General features: G+C 44.8%; 2 protein-coding genes across 6 annotated transcripts in view; one reads left to right on the top strand and one right to left on the bottom strand.

The window, feature by feature from the left end:
• The window catches only part of mrpl37 (mitochondrial ribosomal protein L37), a 44,561-nt gene extending 40,226 nt beyond the window's left edge, over positions 1-4,335 (top strand). The window contains exon 6 of the mRNA XM_077723787.1: positions 4,021-4,335. Within this exon, the coding sequence (XP_077579913.1) occupies positions 4,021-4,098 (78 nt within the window). The 3' untranslated portion in view covers positions 4,099-4,335. The remainder of the gene's footprint in view (positions 1-4,020) is intronic.
• depdc5 (DEP domain containing 5, GATOR1 subcomplex subunit) overlaps positions 3,046-25,477 on the bottom strand; it is a 162,742-nt gene continuing 140,310 nt past the window's right edge. The window contains exons 41-42 of one of the 5 annotated variants that reach the window (XR_013327305.1): positions 16,803-16,907; positions 3,046-4,846 (exon numbers count right to left, since the gene is read on the bottom strand). Coding sequence is in view for 3 of the 5 variants with exons in the window: in XM_077723783.1 (XP_077579909.1) it covers positions 16,609-16,907 (299 nt within the window). In the remaining 2 variants the exon portion in view is untranslated. Of the gene's footprint in view, positions 4,847-9,799; positions 9,826-16,243; positions 16,908-25,477 lie in introns of those variants that run through there. The other 4 variants (XM_077723785.1, XM_077723784.1, XM_077723783.1 and 1 more) reach the window with 4 other exon arrangements.

The following is a 25,477-nucleotide window of genomic DNA, read 5'->3' as shown; positions in this document are numbered from 1 at the left end:
AGATCTGCACCAAACGACTCTCTTGTTACTTCAATTTGACTTAATTTCATAGTAGGGATATGTGTAGTCGTCACGTCACGTGTTGCTGCAGGTTCAGAGACCTGATGGCTGTTGGGAAGAAGCTGTCCTTGAGCCTGTTTGTCCGTGCTTTGTAGGACCTGTAGCGTCTGCCAGATGGAAGCAACTGGAACAGGCCGTGTCCAGGGTGGTATGGGTCTCCAACAATGGACCCGGCTCTTCTGAGGTATCGGGGGTTGGCAATGTCTTCTAGCGATGGCAGAGAACAGCCGACGATCTTCTGGGCAGTGTTTATCACCCTCTGTATGGCTTTTTTGTCTGCTGCCGTGCTTCCGGTATACCACACTGTAATGCCGTAAGTCAGGATGCTCTCCACAGTGGCTCTATAGAAGGTTGCCAGAAGCTTGGTGTCCAACTTGTCCCTTCTCAGTACCCTGAGAAAGTGGAGTCGTTTCTCGGCCTTCTTCACTAACACTGTGGTGTTTGTGGACCAAGAGAGCCTATCCGTGACGTGGACTCCCAGGAATTTGAACGATTGGACCCTGTCTACACATACTCCGTTAATGAGGAGTGGGGCCAGGTCTGTGCTGCGCTTGCGAAAGTCCAAGATTATTTCTTTAGTCTTTGTGGTATTCAGTGTAAGATTGTTCGCCGAGCACCAAGAAGACAGTTTGTCGACCTCGTCTCTGTAAGCTGACTCATCCCCGCCTGAGATGAGTCCGATCACAGTGGTGTCATCGGCGAATTTGATGATAATTCTATAGAAAAGCGAACGAACTGGAGAGCAGTGAGCCGCTGCACCTGTGCGCGCCGCCATCTTTTGAATTTGAATTTGAATTGAATTTTTTCTTCCAAGATACAAAAACAACTGTACACTATTGAAGAAGAGAGCCAGGACACTCATCCGTTAACGTCATTTTACTTAGAACCAAGTGTGCCACAATCTATACACTCCAATACACCCAAGTATGCGTGTAATAGGTTGGAATACACCACATCCTCCTCCTTGAATTTAAAGCAGTATTTTCTTCAAAATAACCCATTTCCCTCATAACTAAATTTTAATTTTTTTTTTTACAAAAACAAGCATGCAACCAACGGTATGAACAGCAGCATTTTATTTAGTTTTTCAGGATACATCTTTGTTTTTTTTTCCACACGCGGTCTGAGCGTCTCAGTAAAGTCGGGTCAGACGGAACCGTTGGATATGCTGGTACATCCCCAGTGACCTTGGGTGTGTTCACTTCATTATGTTCGGATGTCTCAGTGTCTATTTCAGTCATTGCAGGTTGAGCTCTGGCACGCAGCTGATCTCCATGACACCGATTAACAGTGTCAGTCTCTTTCTTTGACTTGATATGACACATGTCCTGTTTGTTTAACCACTTGTCCAGGAATCCATTTGTTACATCCTCCTGCTGCTGTATTATGGAGATATACAAGTGTGTCCTTGTTTAAGGTCCGATCCTCTCCCGAGAAGTCATGTTGGTCTTTTTGTTGATATTGGTTCCTGCGGACCGTCTATCTGATGCTAGGCTTCAGGAAGTCCAGTGGTACTGCAGCAAAAATAGAGAAAGTTTGTCCTCGATGCAGCAGGGCAGTCCGGCAAGTTTTTTCATTCCGGTCTTGAATGTTTGGATGTATCTCTGCCAAGCCGTTTGTTGCTGGGTGTCCTGGTGCACTCGTTGTATGCCTGATGCAATTCCTTATTACGAAGTGCTGAAACTCTTCAGAAGTGAAGGTTGTTGCGTTGTCAGTCGCAATTTGTTGCGAAAGTCCATACGAAGCAAACAGTCTTTTCAGTCTTCTCACTGTTGTTTGTGTGGCATGTGATAGACTTCCAACCACTGTATGGTGTATGAATCCACCAACACCATGAACATGCTGTTGAGGAATGGGCCTGCAAAATTTATGTGCAGCCTCTTCCAGGCCTCACCGGGGAATTCCCATGGATGCAGTGTTACCTGTTGTGGCATTTTCTGCTTAAGTTGACAGATTCCACATTCTTTACAGATCCTTTCAATGTCTGAATCCAGATTGGGCCACCGAGTGTACTTGCAAGCTGGATGGATAGAGATGGATGGATAGAGTTGAATGGATAGAGTTGAATGGATAGAGTTGGATGGATAGAGTTGGATGGATAGAGTTGGATGGATAGAGTTGGATAGATAGAGTTGGATGGATAGAGATGGATGGATAGAGATGGATGGATAGAGATGGATGGATAGATGGAAAGATGGATAGATGGAAAGATGGATAGATGGACGGATGGATAGATGGACGGATGGATAGATGGACGGATGGATGGATGGATGGGTGGATGGATGGAAGGATGGATGTATACAGATGGAGATGGATGGATACAGATGGAGATGGATGGATACAGATTGAGATGGATGGACGGATACATAAAGAGATGGATGGATGGATGGACACAGATGTAAAGATGGATGGATGGACACAGATGTAAAGATGGATAGATAGATAGATAGATACAGATGTAGAGATGGATAGATAGATAGATAGATACAGATAAAGAGATAGATAGGTAGATAGAAATAGATAGATAGATGGATGGGCGGGTGGGTGGAGGGAGGGAAAGAGGGAGAGAGAGAGAGAGAGAGTGAGAGAGAGAGAGAGAGAGAGGGGGAGGGAGGGAGGGATTGGGGGAGGGAGGGGGGGAGAGGGGGAAAGGGAGAGAGAGAGTTCTCATACATTTTGTCTCCACATCTCCACAAAAAAAGTTAGTGTTCCAATTGAGACTCAATCTTCTTACAAAGGGTTAAAATAAACAATCAGATGAGTAAATTATTTTTACCCACTTAATGTCAAAATGTGAATTTGAGACACCCAAACAATGATTTGCCTCTCCATGATCAAATACTTATTTTCCACTTTAATTTGGAAATTAATTCTACAAAAATCAACGTTTATTTCCACATTCTTCATATGTTGGCAATTACAGGACTCTCTAATCTTATGAAAGAGGAGAATTTGCAAAATTGCTGCTTGACTAAATACTTATTTACCCCACAGTATAAGTTCATCCAATTTTTTTTTAAATGGCCACCTGTGAGACTGAAAAAAGTTTGATTGCGTGATTTTTCTATTTTAAATTACAGAGCAACTTTTTATTTTAATGCAAATTTATAGAAATAAAGACTCTCATACAAGCCACACACACAATTGCCTTTAAATCTTTGAATTTTACAATTTATCGCATATACATCGCTCCCCCTGATTCCCAATTTTCACCTACATATTCATGTTTCTAACAGGCAGTACAAATATGTTACTTTGAAGGGAAAATTGTCAATAAATCATCAGTCTTTCTGAGCTATTGTATGATTCAAAAGCACGTTGTCTTTGTAAATGCAAAATATCAAATTTAAATCTGAAAAAAGAAACAAGTCTATTTTGATGTGACCCTGATGCTTTCTAATCGCAGAAACAGGCACTGAGAGGCCATTTACGTAGATGTTGGGAAATGGGAGACCCAATGGTAATCCAGCGGGGTCATGGCAATTTCAAAATAAAAGATAGAAGAAATTCAAGAAAAACAGGTTTTTCTTTTCCTTGAATTTCTTCCGTATATTGGGGGAAAAATATTTTTAAGGCTTTTTGTAGCCCAAAAAAATTGAGACCTAAGTCAAGCTACCACTGTATTATGATAACATTGTGATCTTGAATATGACTGTTTGATAACCAGTTGGTGTATTCAACCCAATGACCGATTTGTTAGACTTCAGCAAATCTGTGACCGATGTAACGAGAAGTGCTTTGGTTAAGGAAGAAATGTTGTCATTACTACTAGAAAATTGCAATTTTTTGGGGAGTACGCTCGAGTTAGATGTTGTGATGTTTAGAGATTTTGGCCCAAAATTACCATTATGGATGTGTGCGTTTGTCCACATGTACATGGATGTTTTCAATGTCATAGTTTGAGTGGTAGTGGAACGCAAATCTTCAAAAAAAATTTTTTTTGTGTCTTCTCCCCCTTAGGTACCAATTGGTCTTTCGGGATTCAAGGCAGAGACATTCACCAAATTTCTTGCTCTATACCTTCATGGTGCTGTGTAGCTCAATACAACTGTAGTTTATTTATATAATGCTTACAATAACAGCCTCAGCTGTAGTAAAGGACCATTCATAATACAAACACCATTCAAGTATAAAAAAATAGTTGTGTTTTGAAGTTTCTTTTCAGTTTTTGATCAAAAATGTTACAATGAATCTGTGTTCGTTTTAGGTAATCTGATAATTTTATGCAAATGTCTTGCTTGTTCATGTATCCCTAATAAAACAGTGTTGTTTGAACCAGTTGGCTTAGACGTCTTCCCATATCTCTCCAAAAAGACCATGTTCCTCCTGATTTTTTTCTTAAGTTAGTTATACATGAATTTACCAAAAATGAAATCCCAACATTACAGTGGCGATAGCGATGGATAAACATCCATAATGCATAATATTGGCCTAGTTAATAGTTGCTAATTTGCTAAAACATTTGAACACAAGGCGGCCCGGCAATTTAGTCATTAGTCCGTCGGATTCACAGTTATGGGCTTAAGGTTTCGATCCCAAGTCAGTCTTCTCTGTGCGGAGCTTGCATCTTCTCACCGGGCTTTTGTGGTCCTCCTGGTACTCTGGTTTCCTCCTACATCCCAGAACATGCAGGTTAGGCTGGTGAAACACTAAATTTTCCCTAGGTATGAATGCGAATGTGTCCGTCCCTTTTGTGCTCTGCTGCTGCTGGCCACCAATTCAGGGTGTCCACCTGCCTTGCGGGATAGACTCCAGTACCCATCACGGCCCTCGTGAGGCTAAGAGTCTAAAAAATGGATGAATGCATACATTTGAACACGAAACAATGAGTATTAGTGCAACTAAATCAGTAACCTAGTCAGATTTTTTCTTGTCACATTTCGTTGTTAAAACTCGATCAATTACCACTTCACCGCTCCAACATTCTCAGCTTCAATATATCTTTTTTATATGAAGTATCCAAAAAAGAAAATTCTGAAAAATGTCTAAATTTGCGTTGAATCTCAGAAGCAGAAGACGAGATGAAAAATGGGGGAAGAAGCGAAATTTCACCGTAGAAGAATGACGCGCCGAATAGAAGAGAAAGACGTCTTAGGTTTTCCTGTTTTGTTCGGATTACATTTTGCATCGTGCACATTACCTCGCGGAGAAAGTTCACTGAGCCTATTTCATCTTTGTTTCGATTTTGAATCACTGTTGAAAATGCATCATCTAAGGCACATGTATCAGAGTGGGGCCCGGGGGCCAAATCTAGCCCGCCACACCATTTTGTGCGGCCCGAGAAAGTAAATGCCGACTTTCTGTTTTAGGATCAAATTAAAATGAAGAGTATAGGTCAGAGGTCTCAAACTCAATTGACCTGGGGGCCGCTAGTGGCAGAGTCTGGGTGAGACTGGGCCGCATCAAGATTTCCACAAGAAAAGCGCTGATAAAACATTCCAACGTTATCAAATATCTTTATTTTTTAACAAAAAATAATGAATTGAATAAATTAACCTAAAGATGAATAAAAAATAAAACAATCAGTAATAAAAAATAAAAAAATAATAATGAGCATACAGTAGATATACGGTGGCTGGCTAAGTAGAGAAAACTAATTATTTTTATTCAAAAGTTTCAAAAGTCCGTATTAACAGCTCTTAAAATTTTAACTTTCTGGACTTGAATGGAACATTGAACATGAAATATTCTGGACACAGCTTCTCTTACTTCTTGCTGCCAGAGACCTGGCAGCGCTTCTTCTCACATAGCTGAGTCACATTTGGCTTGAGGGAGGAAGCAGTGGAGACCCTCAATAGAGCTTAAAGATGCCCATCAGTAAGTCTGGCCCTATATTTGGACTTATTGAAGTTCAAGGTGGAGAAGTTTCTCACAAGTATGTGCTCCCAAAAAGGCACATGGCTCATTCTTCCTCCCAATCATTGATGGGGCTCCATCCGTTGTTATTCCAACAAAGCTCTTCCATGGCAAACCGGCATTCTCAACGGCATCACACAGCTGGTGAAATAATTCCTGAGCGGTGGTCTGGCCATGCATTGGAATTAGTGTGAGCAACTCCTCCATCACTTCAAAATGGTCATCAACACCACGGACATATATTGCGAGCTGGGCAGTGTCTGTGATGTCTGTGATCTAATCAAGAGCCACTGAATTTACACTGAAACTTTGCACTTTCTCACACAGTTGATCATAAATGTCACTTGAGAGGTCAGAAATGCGCTCTACCATGGTGTTGGCAGAAAGGCTGATGTGGTTGAACTGACTTTCCTTTTATGGACAGACAATATGTGCAGCCTGTAATATGCACTTTTTGATAAATTCACCTTCTGTGAATAACTTTCTTGCTTTAGCAATCAGCTCACAAACGGCGTAGCTAGCTTCGACTGCTGCATTACTTTCTTTGGTAGCCTTCTTGTTGCCTCAAAAGTGTTTTAAGACTGTCAACCTGGTTGGCTCTCATCTCCTGGTATTTTTCGTACTCTCAGCATGTCTCGTAGTATAATGACGTTTCAAATTGTATTCCTTGGGGACAGCTACTTTTTCAGTGCAAATGAGACACGTTGGGGCGCCCCTGTACTCAACAAAGAAATATTGCTCTCCCCATTTTTCTTGAAACTGTCTGTACTCATCACTGACCTTTCTCTTCACGGCAGGCTTTGCAACAGACAGATTGAACTTTTAACTTTCAGTCGTGTGGATCTGTGGCGCATGCGCACTTTCGATCCCTGATCGTATTGGATTACGGCAGTTCTCTGAGCCGAGCGGAGTGATCGGCTTCACGGCTTCCCCTCCGCCCAGCTGATTGGAGGAATGAATGAGTGAGTGAGCGAGGCACTGGACACCCCGGCCAGGGTCCCGCCCTCTAGAGCCGTATACCTCACCCTGATTGGTTCACCCAGCTCTGAACACAACAAGTGTCATTTATATCAATCTTGTGGGCCGCACGAACATTAATCTTTCATATTAAGACGCAAGCTGAAAATTATCGTCCCGGGGGCTGCAGTTGGCCCGCGGGCCGTGAGTTTGAGACCCTTGGTATGAATGTACATTAAATGTCCTGATTTTCCCCCTTTTAAATCAATAATTGTAATATTTAATATTTTTTTTGTGTTTTTAGTTCAAAAATCATTTTATAAAATCAAATTATATAGAAAAAAAGCTCAAATAAACTTTGCTTTAGTTCTATAAAAACTGAATATTCAGGGCCTTTAATCCTGTTCATTTAATCCATTTATTTAAAAAAATCCAACTATTGTATCTAAAATGGTCCGGCCCCCATGAAGTCAAGTTGACGTTAAAGCGGCCCGCGAACTAACCCGAGTCTGACACCCTTGATCTAAGGCCTCTGTCATGATTATTGGTTCCACATTATTATATGTTTGCTTGCAACGAAGTAAATGCTCCTGAGAACCTTAGTTGGACTAAACAAAGAAGCCCAAACACCTTGGTTGCATCCTGCACATGCGTCCACCCTCAAATACTTTATCAATAAAATATTTTAACTATTGACATCTCACTTATTTTCCACCCCTCCCCTGAGAGTTGAGACGTCCATTGTAACTAGGGTCTGTAAATTTAAATTAACAACAAAAAAGGCGTATGAGGGCAGAACGTAGTTGGGACATGGCACCAACGGTTCGTTCCCCTTGCAAGTAAAAAATCCAGAAGATTGTCTTTTCTCTATTTGTGCTTACATTTTTGGAATGCCTACTGATGAACCCATCATTTTTTACATATATTATTGGTACGAACCTGGGAGTCAAAATACTGGAAAGAAGCCAAGGGCAGAGTCGACGCCTGGGAAAAACCATGGCCATGGTATTGAGGACCCTTTTGACGGGCTGGATCTTGGCTCCAGACCTGGGTTCCCAATGTTGATGACTTGACCAAAAAGAGTTGAGTACATCTCTGTTGGGTCCATGTGAATGTGTCCATTTGTGAGAGGTTTCTCTTTTTTCTCTCTCCCGGTGTTCTCACAGCTGTGATCTAATATGTAATGTTTTTTTTGTTGTTGTTGCTATTGAACTGATCTGGGAGTTTGTTCCCACTATCATTATTAATGTTGTTTCTCTTTATCGTGCTTAAGTCTCTGCATTATGGAAAAGTATAAAATGACTAGACTAGATGGAGTGAAATTAATGAGAGAAACGCATTATCTTAATTCTTTACAAATATATCTAAATTCGGAAGCTCTTTAGTTGTGATTATTATTTATATTGTCGTTACGGCAAATAAACCGATACAATGTGTTGTGCGAGTGGGGTTAGAGACTATGTAAAGAATTGGTGTGTCTCCAAGCAGTATATTGTTTAGCGTCTTGTGGAATGTTGTGATTTTTTTTTTATGGTGTCTGGATGTTAATTCATTCACAGATTGTCTGCCTGATTTGGGCAGAACTCAGCACAAATTTAGTAAAGATGTTGATGAAATGTTTAGAACCAAAAGTGGATGGCCTAACAACAACAACAGCAGCAGTGAAACAAAGTTGGAACCTTCACAAGGTGTCTCATGAGAGGCCGCCCGTCGTGGCCTTCGAATACAACAAATACCACCCAGAGCTGCCAACCAGGAACGTGGAACCTACGTTTTTCATCCAGCCGGAGATATTCGACTGCCCCACACCTCTGGCTATCCCCCGGATGAACTAATCCGCGTTCCAGTGGCAGCGCTAGTGCGGCTGAGGGTAACACCTAGGCGCCTGGGTGGCCTAACAACAACAACAACAACAACAATATTGCCTTCGTTTGATGACATGCGTGTTCCCTTTGAACGTGTACAGCCACTGATGCGTGCCTTGGGAGCGTTAGAGACACATCTGGAGGATCACAGGAGAAGCTGGAGCCCCGGGACCGTCGTGGACCATTCAGCATCATTTATTTAACCAGTTAATACATTATTCACGTTTGCATTATAAAAGTTAGACAACTCGTTTTGAATGTGTTCTTTTTTACCGAGAGCTTTGCTTTGGATCAGCTCTGATTTTGATTTATATATATTATTAAGAATAAATATTCTGTGGAGTAACCCAGGATATTTTGGCTGTATCTGTTCAAATTTGATCATATCCTTTTGTTAAGTTTAATATAGATAAAAGCAGTTAGTCAAATACCAGAGCTTGTCGTTTAACATCCTCCCACATTCCAAAAACATGCATGATAGGCAGATTGAACACTCTAAATTGCTCATAGGTATGGGTGTGAGTGTGTATAGTTGTCTGTCTCCTTGTGCTGGCCACCTGTTATTTTGCAACCCAAAATCATTAACTTTGTCAACATAAATACTAAATATAACAAGGAGTAACATACTCACTATATCAGGTGAAGCTGGGGCAATCTGACTTTACTTAACACTAAACAATGTGCTTTCTAATGAAAGAAAGGACTCCACTGCCTCAGTATTTACAATCACAGGCAGCCAAGGGAGTCAAAGTCAAGAATCAAGAATGAACTGACAAATAAAATGGTTAAAATAAGGACAGGAAGTGAATCTTGATTGGAGGAGGGATGATAGGGAAGTAGTCACAGCTGTGTTGGCCTGGGCAGGGCTTTGTCTCAGGGGTGGAGCCACAGCTCCATGCACCTCCAGATGAAAAGAAACCACACACCCTACTACATAGTGTGACACCAGGCTGACAGCCATAACACCACCGATTCAGGATGTTTGGCCTGGAGTCTGTTGGTATGGGTTCCAGCACCCCAAACCCACCCATCCCGCGACCCTAATGAGGATAAAGCGGTTCAGAAAAGTAGATCTGTCATGGGGACCCTGAAAAGTGAAAGAAACAAGTTTTAAGGTGTCCAAAATCAAGAGTTTTTGTTGTTGTGTAGTTTTACGGTAGAAGCCACTTTAAAAAGCCGATGAAAGCCACATGCGCGCCTGCGTAGTGCTGCAAAAAAATAATTATTTGTACTCTAAAAGTTTTGCATGTGTTAAAAAAAACTGGGTCAAAGGTAAAAAATGCGACCTCAAGGTCGATTTGAATCGAAGAACCAAAATTCGAAATTCAAAAATGGGGCCCTGTCATGACACAATTCACTATTGTAGCTGACCACAGTCAAAGAACGCATTAAAATTGGACATAAAATGCGGAAAGGGTGTTCATTCCTATGAAATGGCTGTTTTTGGAAGTGTCTGATAGGTTCATGAATAATTACCCTTCTGATGTAATTATCAATCACTGCAGGCAGACATCTTATTCAATTATTGACATTTAATTAAATAGATTGCATCATGGATAAGGACCTTAAGGGAAGATACAGCAAAGCCCCTTGTCTTCCCTATCCTCTCGAACGGTAATTTGCGTACGGCTTTAAGGCCATAAATCAAACAATTACAAGGTTGTTGATTAATTCAACATGTGTAAGCCAAAACAACATCTGTAGCACGCCTTCATTTGACCTAACAATCATATAACAATTACATAAAGAAGCCCGAAGTGCGTCACGAGGTATGCACACTATACTACACTATGAGTGTTATGGAAGTGGCAGATATCCTGAGTCCTTGCTGCCTCCCAGGAGCCCGATACTGGGTGAGATGTAGGATAAACAATCCTTGGATAAGAAGTCACTTTCCGAACAATAGGAAGAATGATTTAACAAAGAAATTAATTACTACACATATATGAATAATAGTAATACAGAATAAACCCAACAGTCTGAAATCGAGGGGATTTATCGATTTTTAGCAAAGCAACACAAATGACCTGTAAAATGATGCACATGCAATGTTGTTCTCGTCATGGTGCTATTACAATATAGAATGGTTTTGATCTGAAACTTCGTAAGTACCAAAAAAATGGCCCACTTTTCTAATTTCCAAAATGCAGCATCCTGGTACAACAAATAGCAAATTTCTGAAAAACTGGATTCCAAATTCAAAATTCGGCCGTAGTGCATCCCTAGAGGCGTGAATTGGCCAACTTTTGAGCATGTTAAAGTAAGCGTTTGTCTTCGTTGCAAGCACATTAATATATACATATAATGATAAATTTTTCACTTATACATATAATGATTAATATTCCATACATACATATGATGATTAATGCGCACATATATAATAGCATCCAGAATAACGACAACAAAGGTCTTCCCAAGGAAGCGGTGTAAACAACAGTTTTGAGAAGTCCAGCTGGAGTAGGGAGTGACCTTCACGTTGTTTAGGTTCACTCAGGAGCGAGCATTACAAGCAGATGTATTAAAATGACTTTTTAATGTTAATAAGCTCAGTAAAGCAAATATATAACAATGTAGTGAAGCAAAGCATTCTTCATTGCACGTTATTATATATTTGTATGTAATAGGCCCCTCAGTCATTTCACACCACATTTTCACATGGAGGGATTTCATGTTTTCAAAACTCCCGCGTCCCAATCAAATCAGTAGCCGCAGCAAACAGAGCGTTTCCCCAGCAGTCGGCGCATAATTTGGCAAGTCTAGAGAATAATAAAAACCACAGGTTGGCAACCCTGCAAAACATTTAATTGGTCGTTTTGAATTTATTTTGGCTAACATCCCTACGCTCTCGCCACATATTTCGATAAAAAAAATTCTCCTTCAGCTGACGAAGCACCACTATTCCTTTTATTATATTTTTTTTTACACAACGGACTTGTCTTGTCACCCTTGTTTCTGTAAAACAAAATAGCATGCTCTGTTATTCCAGCCTCGCTTGTATCAACATGCTCATTCACACCACTCATTTCCATCGCAAGGTTTCTTGCCATCAAAAACCAATAATTGGTTTCATCATAACTCATCCTTCTCCATTTTATGTAGATTACCCCTACGCTTAGTGCATATTTTATCCTGCAGGTATTGTATTTAATGCTTAATTAAGCTGGCCAGCAAACCCCTATTTGTCATCCATAAATGTAGGTGTTTAACCCTTGAAGCGCTATGATTTTCAACAAATTCCAATCTCTACACGACAGACTGTTTTGGAGTGTCATTTGATGATTTTTCCACAAGCGTGTCTCATCCAGACTCGGCAATTTGAACCAGTTTCTGCAACAAAGTTTCCTCAATTTCTATTCAGGTATGTTAAGTACCATACATACAGTTTACCAGTCTGATGCTTTGTATGGGACTACATTTGACGTTTCTAAAAAGATTTTTCTCAAAGGATATTTCAGTGGTCTTATTGTGTGGAAGGCAAAACATCGTTTGTGTGTTTACTCTCCCAGGGATGTCATCTTGAATACATGTTCGGAAATCAGGTTAAATATAGGTGTTGTTATATCCAATTGGTCGCTTTCAACTGGATATAATACTTCCACTATAAAAAGGAATATGATCACAATTTATCAGCACATCTCACCCAGTATCGGGCTCCAAGGACTGTTGTTCTGGGTTTGTAGCAAGGGACGCCAAGGTCTCTGACTAACAACAGATACGGATATCTGCCACTTCCAGCAACACCCGCATAGTGTGCATACCTCGTGACGGACTTCGAGCTTCTTTATGTAATTGTTATATAATTGTTATGTCAAATGAAGGCATGATTGTTTTAATCCAAATGAGGTTTGTTTTTAGTTTCCTGTTTTGTTATTGGTAAAATATTTTGATTGTTATTATAGTTACAGATGTTGTTTTTGCTTACACATGTTGAATTAATCAATAACCTTGTAATTATTTTGATTTATGGCTTTAAAGCCGTACGGGAATTACTGTTCGAGGAGCTACTTTGGAGACCAAGATGAAGGCTTGAGGCTCTGATCCATCTACCCTCATGAGGTCATTATCAGTGATGCAAGATATTTAATTAAATGTCATTAATTAAATAAGATGTCTGCCTGCAGTGATTGGTAATTATATCGGAAGGGTAATTATCAATGAAACTATCAAAACAAGTTGCCAGTGCCAGTGTTTCTTCTATCTTTTTTAATTACATTTTAATATTTCCTTAATACATTCCCTTTTACTTTACTGTGCAAATAGAAGAACACGTGGTGAAATCGGGTGAGAACTGTCTAAATCTGCTGTATGTGTGGTTGTGTGCGTGTCTAGTATGTGTGATCGTTTGTCTTCCACCTCCATAATGGACTACAAATGGAAATTAGCCCTCGGCTACAATTTTACATATATATGTTCATTAACATGAATGTAAATATGTTCGTTAATATGTTATATCCCTTATTAATAAATCAAAGCAAAATCATTGAAAAATATTGTATATAAATTGAAACGACTATCTCAAGTTACACATTCGGCAGAAAAGTCATTTGAACGAGAATGAGAAGTGAGAAGGACAGACGTCTTTAAGGTAAAATTTCAGTCGGATTTGTGCATATTCTAATGGCATTTATGAAGATGTTTTATTCATAGATATTTTTTCATTCATTTTCTGAACCGCTTTATCCACTTTATCACTCGTGGGGTGTGCTGGAGCATATCCCTGCTGACTTTAGGCCAGGGGCGGGGGACACCCTGTATCGTTGGCCAGCCGATCGCAGGGCACAAGGTGACGGACACCCATGCACACTCAGACCCATACCTAGGGGGAATTTTAGAGTGTCTAATCAGCCTACGATGCATCTTTTTGGGATGTAGGAGGAAATCGGAGTACTCAAAGAAAACCCACGCAGGCCCACGGAGAGTATGCAAGGTGCAGATGGACGAACCTGGATTTGAATCTAGGACCCCAGAGCTGCGAGGCCGACGCGCGAACTACTCATTCGCCGGGCCGTCCATTCATAGATATTAATCATTACATTTTATTATTACTAAATCATTTATGTGTAGACTGACTCTAGACTGGTTTTGTATCGGCAGAACACTTCAACCTGATGGACAAATAATTTTACTGCAATTGGGTCCGGTTCCGTGTTAAAAGCACTTTTTACCGGAAAATCAAGCACCTTGGGATCGGTTAAAGTCTCTAAAAATCGCCAGTATTTTTTATTTATGCTGCAGTATTCGTATTTATTCATTTAATGCTGTTTTCGGCTGGAAATAAAGTCATTTTTGTGCATTTTGGGGGTTTTTGCCATTGACGTTCATGGCTGTATTTTACCAGGAACATCACTACCCTGGACTCTGTTTAAACTTCCAAAGAGCTCCAGTATCTGTATTTAATCATTAAATGCCATTTTCTGCGTGATTTTAGCACATTATAGATATACAAAATAATATAATAAAAAATATTCCTGAATACTCTTCCCATGACAAGAGTATCCAGGAATATTTTTATTAAGCAGCAGCACCATATTTGAACTTGTAGTAGTTCTGTAATTGATAACTCTTCGGAGTTCGCGCAGAAATATACAGGGTGTCTCGAAAAAATTTACTCACTTTTAGAATTACCTTTCATTCTAAAAGTGAGTACATTTTATTCTAAAAGTGAGTACCATTTTTGAGACACCCTGTATACCTGTTAAATATATTTTAATGTTAAATAATTTCCCAATATTTTGGGAAATATATATTCAAAATGATTTGCTGAGGACCTTAATTAAAAGATTAATCTCAATGTGTTCTATTCTGGTGTAAATAGCAGTATCTACAGTTATAACTCCTTTTTTTGTTTGGCCGTGAATAAATGTCCTTGTTATTCTAAATTCATTTTGTTATCTGTAACTTGTTATTCTAAATTAATGTTGTTATCAGCAACTTATTATTCTAAATGAATGTTGTTATCAGTAATGGGCCGTATATGGCCCGCGGGCTGAGGTTTAAAAAGTTGTACACACTCGGGGAGCGCGTCGGCTAAATGTTCTTCGGCTAGATAGTCGGTCGGCCAAATAGTCGTTCGGCTAATTCTACGTTAGGCCATATGGTGTTTCAGCGAGTTGGCTGTCGGCCACATGTCAGTCGGCTAAATGGATTACCATGCATACACTCAAAAATAAATGTAATCTAACCTTACACTAAATTCTAATTAAGTATTCAAGTTTGATACCTTTCTTCTCCCAGGTTGGCTTTATTTGACCCGCCTCCACCCTGACTTTCACTTTAGATGGATGGGCTGTTTGCTTTTGTATTCCCTTCAAAATATTAAGAAAATTATACACACATATTTTCTCACAATAGGATAATGCACAGCCACTTGCCAACGAGAAGTAATATATACTCCTCGTATTAGAGATTGCTCTGCCATTTGTGCTGAGTGATGGGGAAAAAAACACTGAAAAAAATGCTACGCCCAGTGCTCGTAGATATGTTATACACGAAAGAGATGCTGCAAAAAACACAGTGCGCTAAAACCATAAACAGCCTTTCATGTCTTTGCCACCTGGCTTTCTCATATCTCGAAATTTGTCTCATATCTCGAGATCATTATTTGCTCGAAATATTACTCGTATATTGAATTGCTCATATGTCGGGGTACTCATATGTTGAGGTACCTCTGTACTGGGTTTGACGAATTATCTTACTCAAGATAGGTCATATGTTTAATGCTGTTTTGATTCTTTGCCACATTGAGAAGGTATTTTGGCTGACCTGAAGGACATTTGTCCTATTAGGGGAATTGATGTGGATGTGAATAAAAACTTTGTAGTCGTGGTTATCTAGTAACTGTACCGAGTGTGTTTCTTTGTCTTCATGATGCAGACTGCTAGCACATTAATAATTATTTAATAGCAGATAATAGGGCCAAATAGTGTCCAGTCATTTCTTCCAGCTATCTCCTACAGACCAACAGGCAGTGCGTATGCACACATCAGGAGCTGGAAGCAGCACTCCCTCTAATATCCAGGCTCACTCGACCAACGGCCGTGGGCGGAAAATATGCCAATAACCCGCCGATCGCAATTTCCATTCTTTTTTGTTTCAGGGTCATCAGAACAGCAGACCCTGTTCCCGTCCAGTACATATCAGCACTCCAGGCTTAGCTGGTGCCGTTCAAAGGCCACCATCAGATCAACTCACATCCACCCCGATCGGAGAATGCGGCCTCATGATCATAAGCACGGCCTTATTTATAAAAATGACCGTGCAAATATCACCTAGCTTATTGGATTTCTTCGCGGTGATGACAAACTTGGCAAACCCTGAGTGGTAGAGTCTGAAGTATTATTATTCTGCGTAACGCTTAAATATGCAAGGGCATTTGTGGACTGTCTGAGATTTTGTCCTACAACAGTACTGTTAGGAAATATGCACTTTATTCATTCTGTTTGTATTTCAACTACATAATCAACTCTAAATATGTGATTCCTTCAGCAGCAACTGGTGGACGCAGGTAGGTTTTTAATAACTTTTATTTTTTTTACCCATTTTGACAAAGCTTGTAAAGAATATGAACAGGAATGCAACCCTCACTAAATCACAATATTAGAAAAAATAGATTTAAAAACCTTTTTTTTATTGAATAAAGCAAAGATTCCACACATTATCACGGGTTATTGCCCATTTTTGGCCAGTTTGTGTGCAGACAATTGACTTTCAAAGATAACCGCAATCAAATGCAAACATTTTTTTCTTTAAAATGGTCAGCCTTTTTTTAAATATGTTATGCATTAATAGGTCTATATGATTGGATTTTGACGAAATTGGTCCTTTAAATGTCAAACACAAGCGCTTCAAAATGAAAGAACAATAGCTGCCTTCAAGGGGCACTGCTTTGAACTTTTTCGAGACAATAGTCCCAGAAGTTCAGCAGTCTGTTGTCTTTATTGGCACAGAAGTCTGTTAGATCTTTAAGCAGGCGGTCAACCAGCCTCTCATCACCAAGTGCGCCAGTTCTCCAGGATTTTGTTAACATAGTGTTAAAGGCCCAATAGAAACCAACACGATCCTCACCACTGAATGACCCCTGGCTGTTGGATGTGGTGGAGGTTCTGCGCCGACGGTGTTGTCCACTACTATACTTTCTTTTGGAATATGGCAGTTGTAGCAGCACTGTGCCTGAAAGAAATGGAAAGAATGAAGTTTACCCCCAAAATATTGAAGTTTTTTTTTCTATGAATTCACCTTTTTAAAATTAATAGGTTAGGGCAAAACTTCAACACTATTAAAAATGTGTTTTTTATTTTTTTGAATGAACACACTCACCCATTTATAATAAAAAATATTTTAATCTGAGTTTGTTTGTAAATAACATGGAACCTTTGCCACAATCCTTGGTAAAGCAGATTATGCTGCCAAAATAATTTGCCTGATTTAAATCTCAAAAGAATACATATAAAAAATTCACCAGCATATCCACATTGTATCTACAGAGCCAAAAACTAGTCATAAGAACTGTAAAAACCTAAAATTTATTTTTAAGAATGCTAAGAAAAAACATGCTGTGCAAATTGTTCTGGGATTTGAGTTTGATTTAGTTAATATATAATAAGTTATGGGTTATAGGTTGTTCATAGATATAATATCAGCACAACTGTTCCAAAAATTGTCAGCATGAATGGACATATTTCCCACCACCCCAAGTAATAATTGGGATAAATATTAAGATCTAAATTCAGACCAACAGTTGTACTCTGGACGGTGTACAATAGATTTTTTGGGGGAAAACATTCCTGAAGTTATTCCAGAATATTATTCCCCGGGTGATAATAAATGCTTGAAGATGTAGTTTTATTGTGAATAGAATTTACTCTATTTACTCACATAGCCGCTTTTGTCAGAAAAAAATGAAGACTGAATTGAGGGTACGGCTCATATGCACATAAAAAAATGACATGTACGAAACTGCAAGTTGACGCCGCCATTGCACAATGATGTCATGACAAAAATCGACGTTATGATGCAAAGGAAAAATTTCGTACATATCTTCCATAAAACGTGAAAAAACTCACGTTCCCGTCACTGCTCCCTCGGGGCACAGCCATCTTGCCTAGGGGTCTGAAGTCTAAACCTAGTTAAATGTGCTCGACTGGCCAGGCACTAGTAGCCTTGATTTTGAAATAAAACAAAATTCCACCTTGAATTTTTTTTTGTTTTATTTTGTGTTCGAAAGGGAAAATTGAAATTTCGGTAATTAGAAAGCATCCGGTTTTCATCAAGATGGACTTATTTCTTTTTTTTCAAATTGAAAAATTTGATATTTTGCATTTAGAAAGACAGGCATATTACCGAATAATATTGATCCTAATATTATGCTTTTGATTATTAAATATCTCAGGGATACCATTTGAGATGTTTCTTGCGATTTTCCTTTCAAAGTAACGCATTTGTGCGTGTACGTGTCCGTGTACGTCTGCTAATGTATGTACGTGTGCTAATGTATGTACGTGTGCTAATGTATGTTGGATTGGATTGGATAACTTTATTCATCCCGTAATCGGGAAATTTCTTTGTTGCAATAGGAAGAGGGTGAGGATGCAGGAATAGGAAAGGCATTATACACAAATGGGTACTTAATAGTAAGTTAATAAATAAATACATGAATAAATATATAAATAGGTAACTGTGTTGGTGAGATATATACATACATACACATACATATATATACAAGCACATCCACACTGTATCCGAATTCAGGAGGTCCTAACCCACAGCCTTTTTTGAGTTAAAGAGCCTGACGGCTGATGGGAGGAAGGATCTGCGGAAGCGCTCCTTCCTGCAGTGAGGGTACCGCAGTCTACTGCTAAAGGAGCTTCGAAGGGACTCCACCGACTCGTGCAGGGGGTGGGAGGTGCTGTCCATGATGGACCTCATCCTGGTCAGCATCCTCCGCTCTCCCACTTCCTCCACAGAGTCCAAAGGACAGCCCAGAACAGAGCTGGCCCTCCTGATCAGCTTGTTCAGCCTGTTCCTGTCCCTCTCCGTGCTCCCACTTCCCCAACAGACCACTGCATAAAACACAGTAGATGCCACCACAGTGTCATAGAAGGTCCTCAACAGTGACCTGCACACACCAAAGGACCGTAGGCTCCTCAACAGGTAGAGGCGGCTCTGGCCCCTTCTGTACAGGGCATCTATGTTTGTGGACCAGTCTAGTTTGCTGTTGTTGTTGTTGTTGTTGTTGTAGAGGCAGCGCCCAGGTGGCCCTAACATAGGGTACGCCTGGCTAGCGCTAGCACCTTCGACGGCTCAGTCACCAGCACGTCCAGGGGGGGTGAGGCGACACCGAAGATCTGGAGGCGGAGGGAAGAAAGGCCGGGGCAACGCTGGAGCCAATGTTCAAGGTCTTGCGTCTCTTCCCGGCAGAGGGGGCAGGTTGGGTCGAGGGTGGGGTTGAGAAGGTGACGGTAAGCTCTCAGGCTTGGGTGGTGGCCCGAGCGGAGGCGGGCGATGAGAACCGCGTCGCTCCGGTTCTTCACGCGCGCACAGTCTAGGCGCCAGTTATATTTTGGGTAGACGACCGCTGCGCGATGATCCGGTCTAGGTGGATTGTCGCGAATTAGTCGTCTGATGGCTGCCTTGGCTGGGGCGAATGAGATTGGTCGTGGCTCGTCGACCTTGGAGGAGGCGGCTTCCTTCGCTAGGGCATCTGCCATCTCGTTCCCAGGCAACCCGCAGTGACCTGGGGTCCACAGGAGGGCTGTCCGAGCCCTGCGCTGGTTCAGCAGACGACGGATTTCGCCGGTGTCGGCCGAGTGGCTGGCGATGGCAGTCAGTAGTGATTGACTGTCCGAGCACACTGCGACGTCACCAGCTATGTCCGTGTCAGTTAGCCATTGCAGGGCCATCGTCATGGCCGCCTTCTCTTCCTCGAAGGAGGACGTGAAAGGGGCCCCACGCATCGGCTTTGAGTGCGTGGTGATTGGGTCTGCCGGATCTCCAGTGGTGACGATCATTGCCACCCCGCCGGCCCTTGTTCCATCGGTAGCAGAGCCGTCGGTGTAGATGGTGACCTCTGGTGCGACTGCACGGATGGCGGAGATGGCACGTTCCCGAAGGACTGGCAGGGGATCGAGTTTTGTGGCACTCCCAAGGGTTGCAGAGACCGTCCAGAGGTCGGTGTCGTTCACCCATGGGCACTCGATGGGGGGCGGGAGGACCTCTCGTTGGTTGGACAGGGCGGGGGGGAGGGCGGACATAGTTCCCGACGCGGTCTTGCGCCAGCTGGAACGCTGGAGACGGTGCACGACTGTCTTAGTAGCAAGTTCGTGCCGAGGGTGATCAGGAGGAAGGCGGAGGGCTTTTTCAAAGGAGATGGCTGCTAGTTGGTTTACTCGCGAGGAGTAGGAGCACACGCCCGCTTCTAGCTGCAGCGCCTCGACTGGTGTAGTCCTCAGTTGGCCCGTCACGATGCGCAGGGCACTGTTCTGGGCGCGACCAAGGTCGTCGAGTCGAGACCGCGACAGGAAGGGTTGCCATGCTGGGGCGGCATAGTCCATGACGCTCCGCTGAAGGGCGAGGTGGACAGAGCGTAGGCTGTTTTTCTGCCAACCCCAGTCTTTTGTGGTCAGAGAGGCAAGGATGCGGTTTCGGGAAGCCACTGTCTTAGTGACGGCCTTCACGTGTGGCCCGAAACTCAGGCACCTGTCGAGCTTTACCCCAAGGAATTTGGGGGTGGGGTTGAAGCGCAGGCTCGTTGTTCCCACATTGACGGACGGGGTCCAGGAAGCCTCCCTTGGGTCGGTTGAGAAGAAAGTGACCTCACTCTTCGAGGCGTTCAACTTCATCTTCTTTTTGCAGCTCCACTCACAGACAGCTCCGACTGCGTTCTGGATCGCCGCCTCAGCGTCTTCCTTGCGTGTACTCTGTGCCAGCAGGGCAACATCGTCGGCATAAAGCGCGATGTCGACCCCTGCTGGGATGACTCTTCGGAGGTTGTTGATGTATAACACGAAGAGGAGGGGTGCAAGGACAGAGCCTTGGGGGAGACCTTGGCGCAGTGGGACGGACTTTCCCCGCTCCCCGTTTATTAGGACCCTGGCTCGGCGGTCGGAGAGGAAGCTCTTTAACCACCGGGCAGTTTGGGCTGGCATGCCTACGTCCAGCGCCGTCAGGAGGAGATCCTCCTTCCAGACACGGTCGTAGGCTTTGCTGTAGTCCAGCAGGGCCATCACACCGCGGAGCGGTTTTTTCCGTTGGAAGCCGTCGCTAATGGTCTGCGTGACGTGGAGGATCTGGTCTTCGCAGCTCCTCAGTTTGCGGAAGCCCGCCTGCTCTCTGCAGATCCAACCTCCGGTTTCTGCCTCGTAGTACACTCGGTTGTGGATGATTCTCTCGAGGGTCTTCACCACGCACGAGGTCAGGCTGATTGGACGATAGGAAGAGATGTCACTGGCAGGTTTGCCAGTCTTCCTGAGAGGTAGGATGGTTGCCTCTCTCCATGCCTGCGGGCAGGAACCGGATCTGAAGGATTCATTGAAGATTCCCAGGAGTTCCCGCCTGGCCGCAGGTCCCAGCGCCTTGATGAAGGATGGGGGGATATCGTCCGGACCTGGGGCGCCCGTCGGTCGCATCTGATGGATCGCAGTTTTGAGCTCCCGCTCGCTGAAATCCGCGCAGCTCTCGCCGTCAGCTGATGGGGCATCCAGCCGTTGCTTCGCTTCTCGGATGCGGTGTCGTTCTTCTTTGGAGAAAGAGAGTCTGCACACTGCGGCATAGTGCTTTGCAAAAACATCGGCTTTCCCCACATTGGTGGTGTAGAGGCGGCCGTTGTGTTGCAAGGACTCAGTGAGCGCGCAGTCATCGGGTGATCCGCTGAGAGAGCGGATCAAACGCCACATTTTGCTGGTGTCCGGGTTGAACTCCAGCTCCTCCAATAGGGCAGCCCACTTTGCTTCCTTGGCCGACCGGGTGAGTGAGTTCACTTTCCTGCAAGCGGCCAGCCAGTCTTCTCTGTGGGTGCTTATGGAGCGACGTAGGCGATTGCGGTCTTTGATAGCAGATCTCACGTCAGCCGACATCCAGGTATTGCTCGTCTTGCCTCTCCGGGATTTGCCAACGACGCGCTTCCCCACCTCCTTCAACAGGGTCGTGAAGCGGGAGAGGCGGTTGGACAGCAGCGGGGGCGTGTTGGTTCCAAAACTCAGTACTGCATCTTCTACGTCTTGAGTGGAGGTTGCCCAGTCGACGTCTTTGTGGTTCCACCGTGCCGTTGGTAGGGGCGGGCATGACGGGCGGACGACACAGGCGACTGAGATGGACAGGGGTAGGTGGTCGGATCCAAGGTCCTCATCAACAGTCCATTCGGCATGGTTGGCGAGCCGCGGGTGGGCAAAGGTGAGGTCGGGTGTACTAAGCCCGCCGGTGCTTCGGTTCACCCTTGTTGCCGACCCGTTGTTAAGGAGTGTGATGGAGTTCCTCAGCAGCCAGTCCTCGATGTCGGCCCCACGCTTGTCGCTTGGCTGGTTGTAGTCCCAGAGGCCGGAGTGGGCGTTTAGGTCACCGCCGATGATCACGTCGGTGTTCGCCCCGATCCAGGTGAGGTCCAGTTCGGAATTTGGTCCCGGATCTCGGCATGGGGGTGCGTAGAGGTTGTGCACCGTCAGCCAGCGGTGCCGGGTCACACGTACCTTGATCGTGGACGACTCCAGGAGGCCCCGCAGGGAGGCGCCCAGGTTCATGAAGGAGAGGTCGTCTTTGATCAGGGTCATGAGTCCGCCCCCGGGTTGGTCTTTGGGGCGGTCGGCACGGACGACAGCATACCCCGGGAAGGTCGGGGTGGAGTCTTTGGCCCGCAGCTTGCTTTCCTGGATCAAGCAAATGTCGTACTTGCCTTCGACCATCCGCTTTTCCAGCTCGGCAGACTTTGTCTTCACGCCGTCAGCATTCCACTGCAAGATGCGCAGCGTGGATCTCTTGGCTACGTCGGGGATGTCCGTCTTTGGTTTTGGGAAGGGTAGGAGGGGGTTTGGGGGGTTGGGTTGGGGTTGGGAGGTAACCGGTGTCGGGGTGGTGGCACATTGTGGGCAGGACCAGGTGTCAGATGGCCTCATAGTTGCCGCAGCATCACGGGTAGCGCCTGAGCAGGACCGGTGGTAGGGGGCTCTGCAGACTCGACAGGTGAGGGGCTGGGTCGTCTTGGCGATGGTACGCTGGCAGCCGGTGCATTTCACTTTGTGCTGGGAGTCAGACAGGGGTTGGACTGCAAGGCCGGCCGCAACGCCGGCGATGGTACGCTGGCAGCCGGTGCATTTCACTTTGTGCTGGGAGTCAGACAGGGGTTGGACTGCAAGGCCGGCCGCAACGCGGCCGGCGACTGTCTCGATTCGGGGCCTGTGCAGTGGGCATCTCCGTGGGGACGCCTCGGGGGTGTCTCCACGGCAGCGCCTTCCGCGGTGGGTCATCGCTCCACAACTGGTTTCCGCGCATGCAAGGAAGCGGATCCCAGTCTTGAGTGCCTTGTTGCAGGAGCAACAAACCCGCCCTCCCGAAGGGGGAGGGCCGGGAGGTTGGCCTCCGTGGGCCACGCACCTCCAAGGGCCGGTCTGCAACCGCCGGGAGAGGCCGCTGCAGGCCGACTGTTTGTGGCATAGGGCGGGGCAGGAAGGGGCGGAGCAATGGAGCGGAGGTTGGCCGCGACGGATCGGACGGTGGCAGTGGTGGCAATCTCCGTCAGGTCCCGGGTTCGTTTCGACATCTCCGGCAAGGAGGAGGAGGCGGGAGGCCAGTGCCGGATACCAGGCCCCCCATCTCAAAAAGGTGAGGGGGGGAGACTCCAGGGTCTCGGTGGCGCCAGCTCCCTGACCGGGCCGATGGTCCGAGTCGTGGGGTGCGCGCCTGACGAAGCACATTCGCCCAGAGGTCTGGTTGAATGGAAGGGGCCACGAAGAGGCTGTGCTTGTTCCCTTCCTAGTTTGCTGTTGAGGTGAACACCCAGGTACTTCAAGTTCTCCACGATTTCAATGTCTTTACCCTGGATGTTCACCTGAGTGGTCTGTTGAGGTGTCCTCCGAAAGTCAACGACCATTTCCTTTGTCTTACTGGTGTTGATGTGCAGGTGGTTTTGCCTACACCAGTCGACAAAGGCTGTGATGACTCCCCTGTACTCCAGGTCGTTCCCGTCAGTCACTCGTCCAACAATGGCGGTGTCATCGGAGAATTTCTGGAGGTGGCAGGTGTCTGTATTATGTTTAAAGTCTGACGTGTAGAGGGAGAAGAGGAGTGGGGAAAGCACTGTGCCTTGTGGGGCCCCCGTGCTGCAAGTTACCACATCAGACGTACAGTCCTGGAGTCTCACATATTGTGGTCTGTTGGTGAGGAAGTCGATGATCCATGCAGCTAGGTGGTTCCTTACTCCAGCCACCTCCAGTTTCCCTCTCAGAAGGACCGGCTGAATGGTGTTGAATGCGCTGGAGAGGTCAAAAAACATCATTCTCACCGTGCTTCCCGAGTTCTCCAGGTGTGAAAGAGACCTGTGCATCAGGTAGGTGGTAGCATCTTCCACACCAATGCCTGGACGATAGGCGAACTGCAGAGGGTCCAGCTCTGCATTCATCAGGGGGCTCAGGTGGTTGAGGATGATCCTCTCCAGTGTCTTGATCAGGTGAGAGGTTAGTGCTACCGGCCTGAAGTGGTTTGGCTCCCTGGGGTTCGCAGTCTTTGGGACTGGGACCACGCAGGAAGTTTTCCACAAGGTGGGGACCTTCTGCAGACTGAGGCTGAGGTTGAAAATATGCAGAATCACTGTGCCAAGCTGATCCGCACACTCTCTCAGTAGTCTGGAGCTGAGGCCGTCCGGACCGGTAGCCTTCCTTGCCTCGATCTTCTTTAGTTGTTTTGTCACCTGATCGACAGTGATGCAGAGACCGGTGGAAGAGGGGGAGGAAGAGGGGGAGGAAGAGGAGAACGAGGGGGTAGAGTTGCTTCTGGTCTGGGGGGTCAGGGGAGCAGGGGCAGGGCTGAATCTGTTAAAGAACTGATTCAGTTCGTTGGCCCACTCCCCGTCTCCGGACTCCGGGCCTCTCCCACTGTTGCCTCCATGGCCCGAGATGGTCCTCAAGCTCCTCCAGACCTCTTTGGTGTTGCCTCTTTGGAGTTGCTTCTCTAGCCTCCTCCTGTAGCTGGTCTTTCCCCTCCTTATCTCTCTCTTCAGCTCCTTCTGGACCGTTTTGAGACTCTCCTTCTCCCCAGACCTAAAAGCCCTCTTCTTCTTTTTCAGGAGGGCCCTTAGATCCCTGGTGACCCACGGCTTATTGTTGGAGTAACAACGGACCTTCTTGGAGGGTACGATGTTCTCCACACAGAAGTTGATGTAATCTGTGATGCAGTGGGTCAAGCTGTCGATGTCTTCCCCATGTGGTTTGCACAGCACCTCCCAGTCGGTTGTCTCAAAACAGTCCCTCAGTACCATGCTGGTGTCCTCGGTCCATCTTTGTATGATCCTCGTGGTAGGTTTTATTTTCCTTACCATAGGGATGTAGGTGGGGATCAGATGGACCAGGTTGTGGTCTGAGCGGCCCAGTGGGGGAAGGGGGGCTGAGCTGTATGCCTCCTTTGTGTTGGCATACAGCAGGTCCAGAGTTTTTTGTTCCCTGGTGCAGCACTTCACATACTGAGTGAAGGTGGGGAGAGTCGAAGTCAAGGGAGCATGGTTAAAATCACCGGAGATAAGAAGGAGAGACTGGGGGTGT

This window comes from Stigmatopora nigra, chromosome 9 (genome assembly GCF_051989575.1).
Source record: "Stigmatopora nigra isolate UIUO_SnigA chromosome 9, RoL_Snig_1.1, whole genome shotgun sequence".
In the NCBI taxonomy this organism is placed as follows: Eukaryota; Metazoa; Chordata; class Actinopteri; order Syngnathiformes; family Syngnathidae; genus Stigmatopora; species Stigmatopora nigra.
This window is presented reverse-complemented; position numbering and strand designations above follow the sequence as displayed.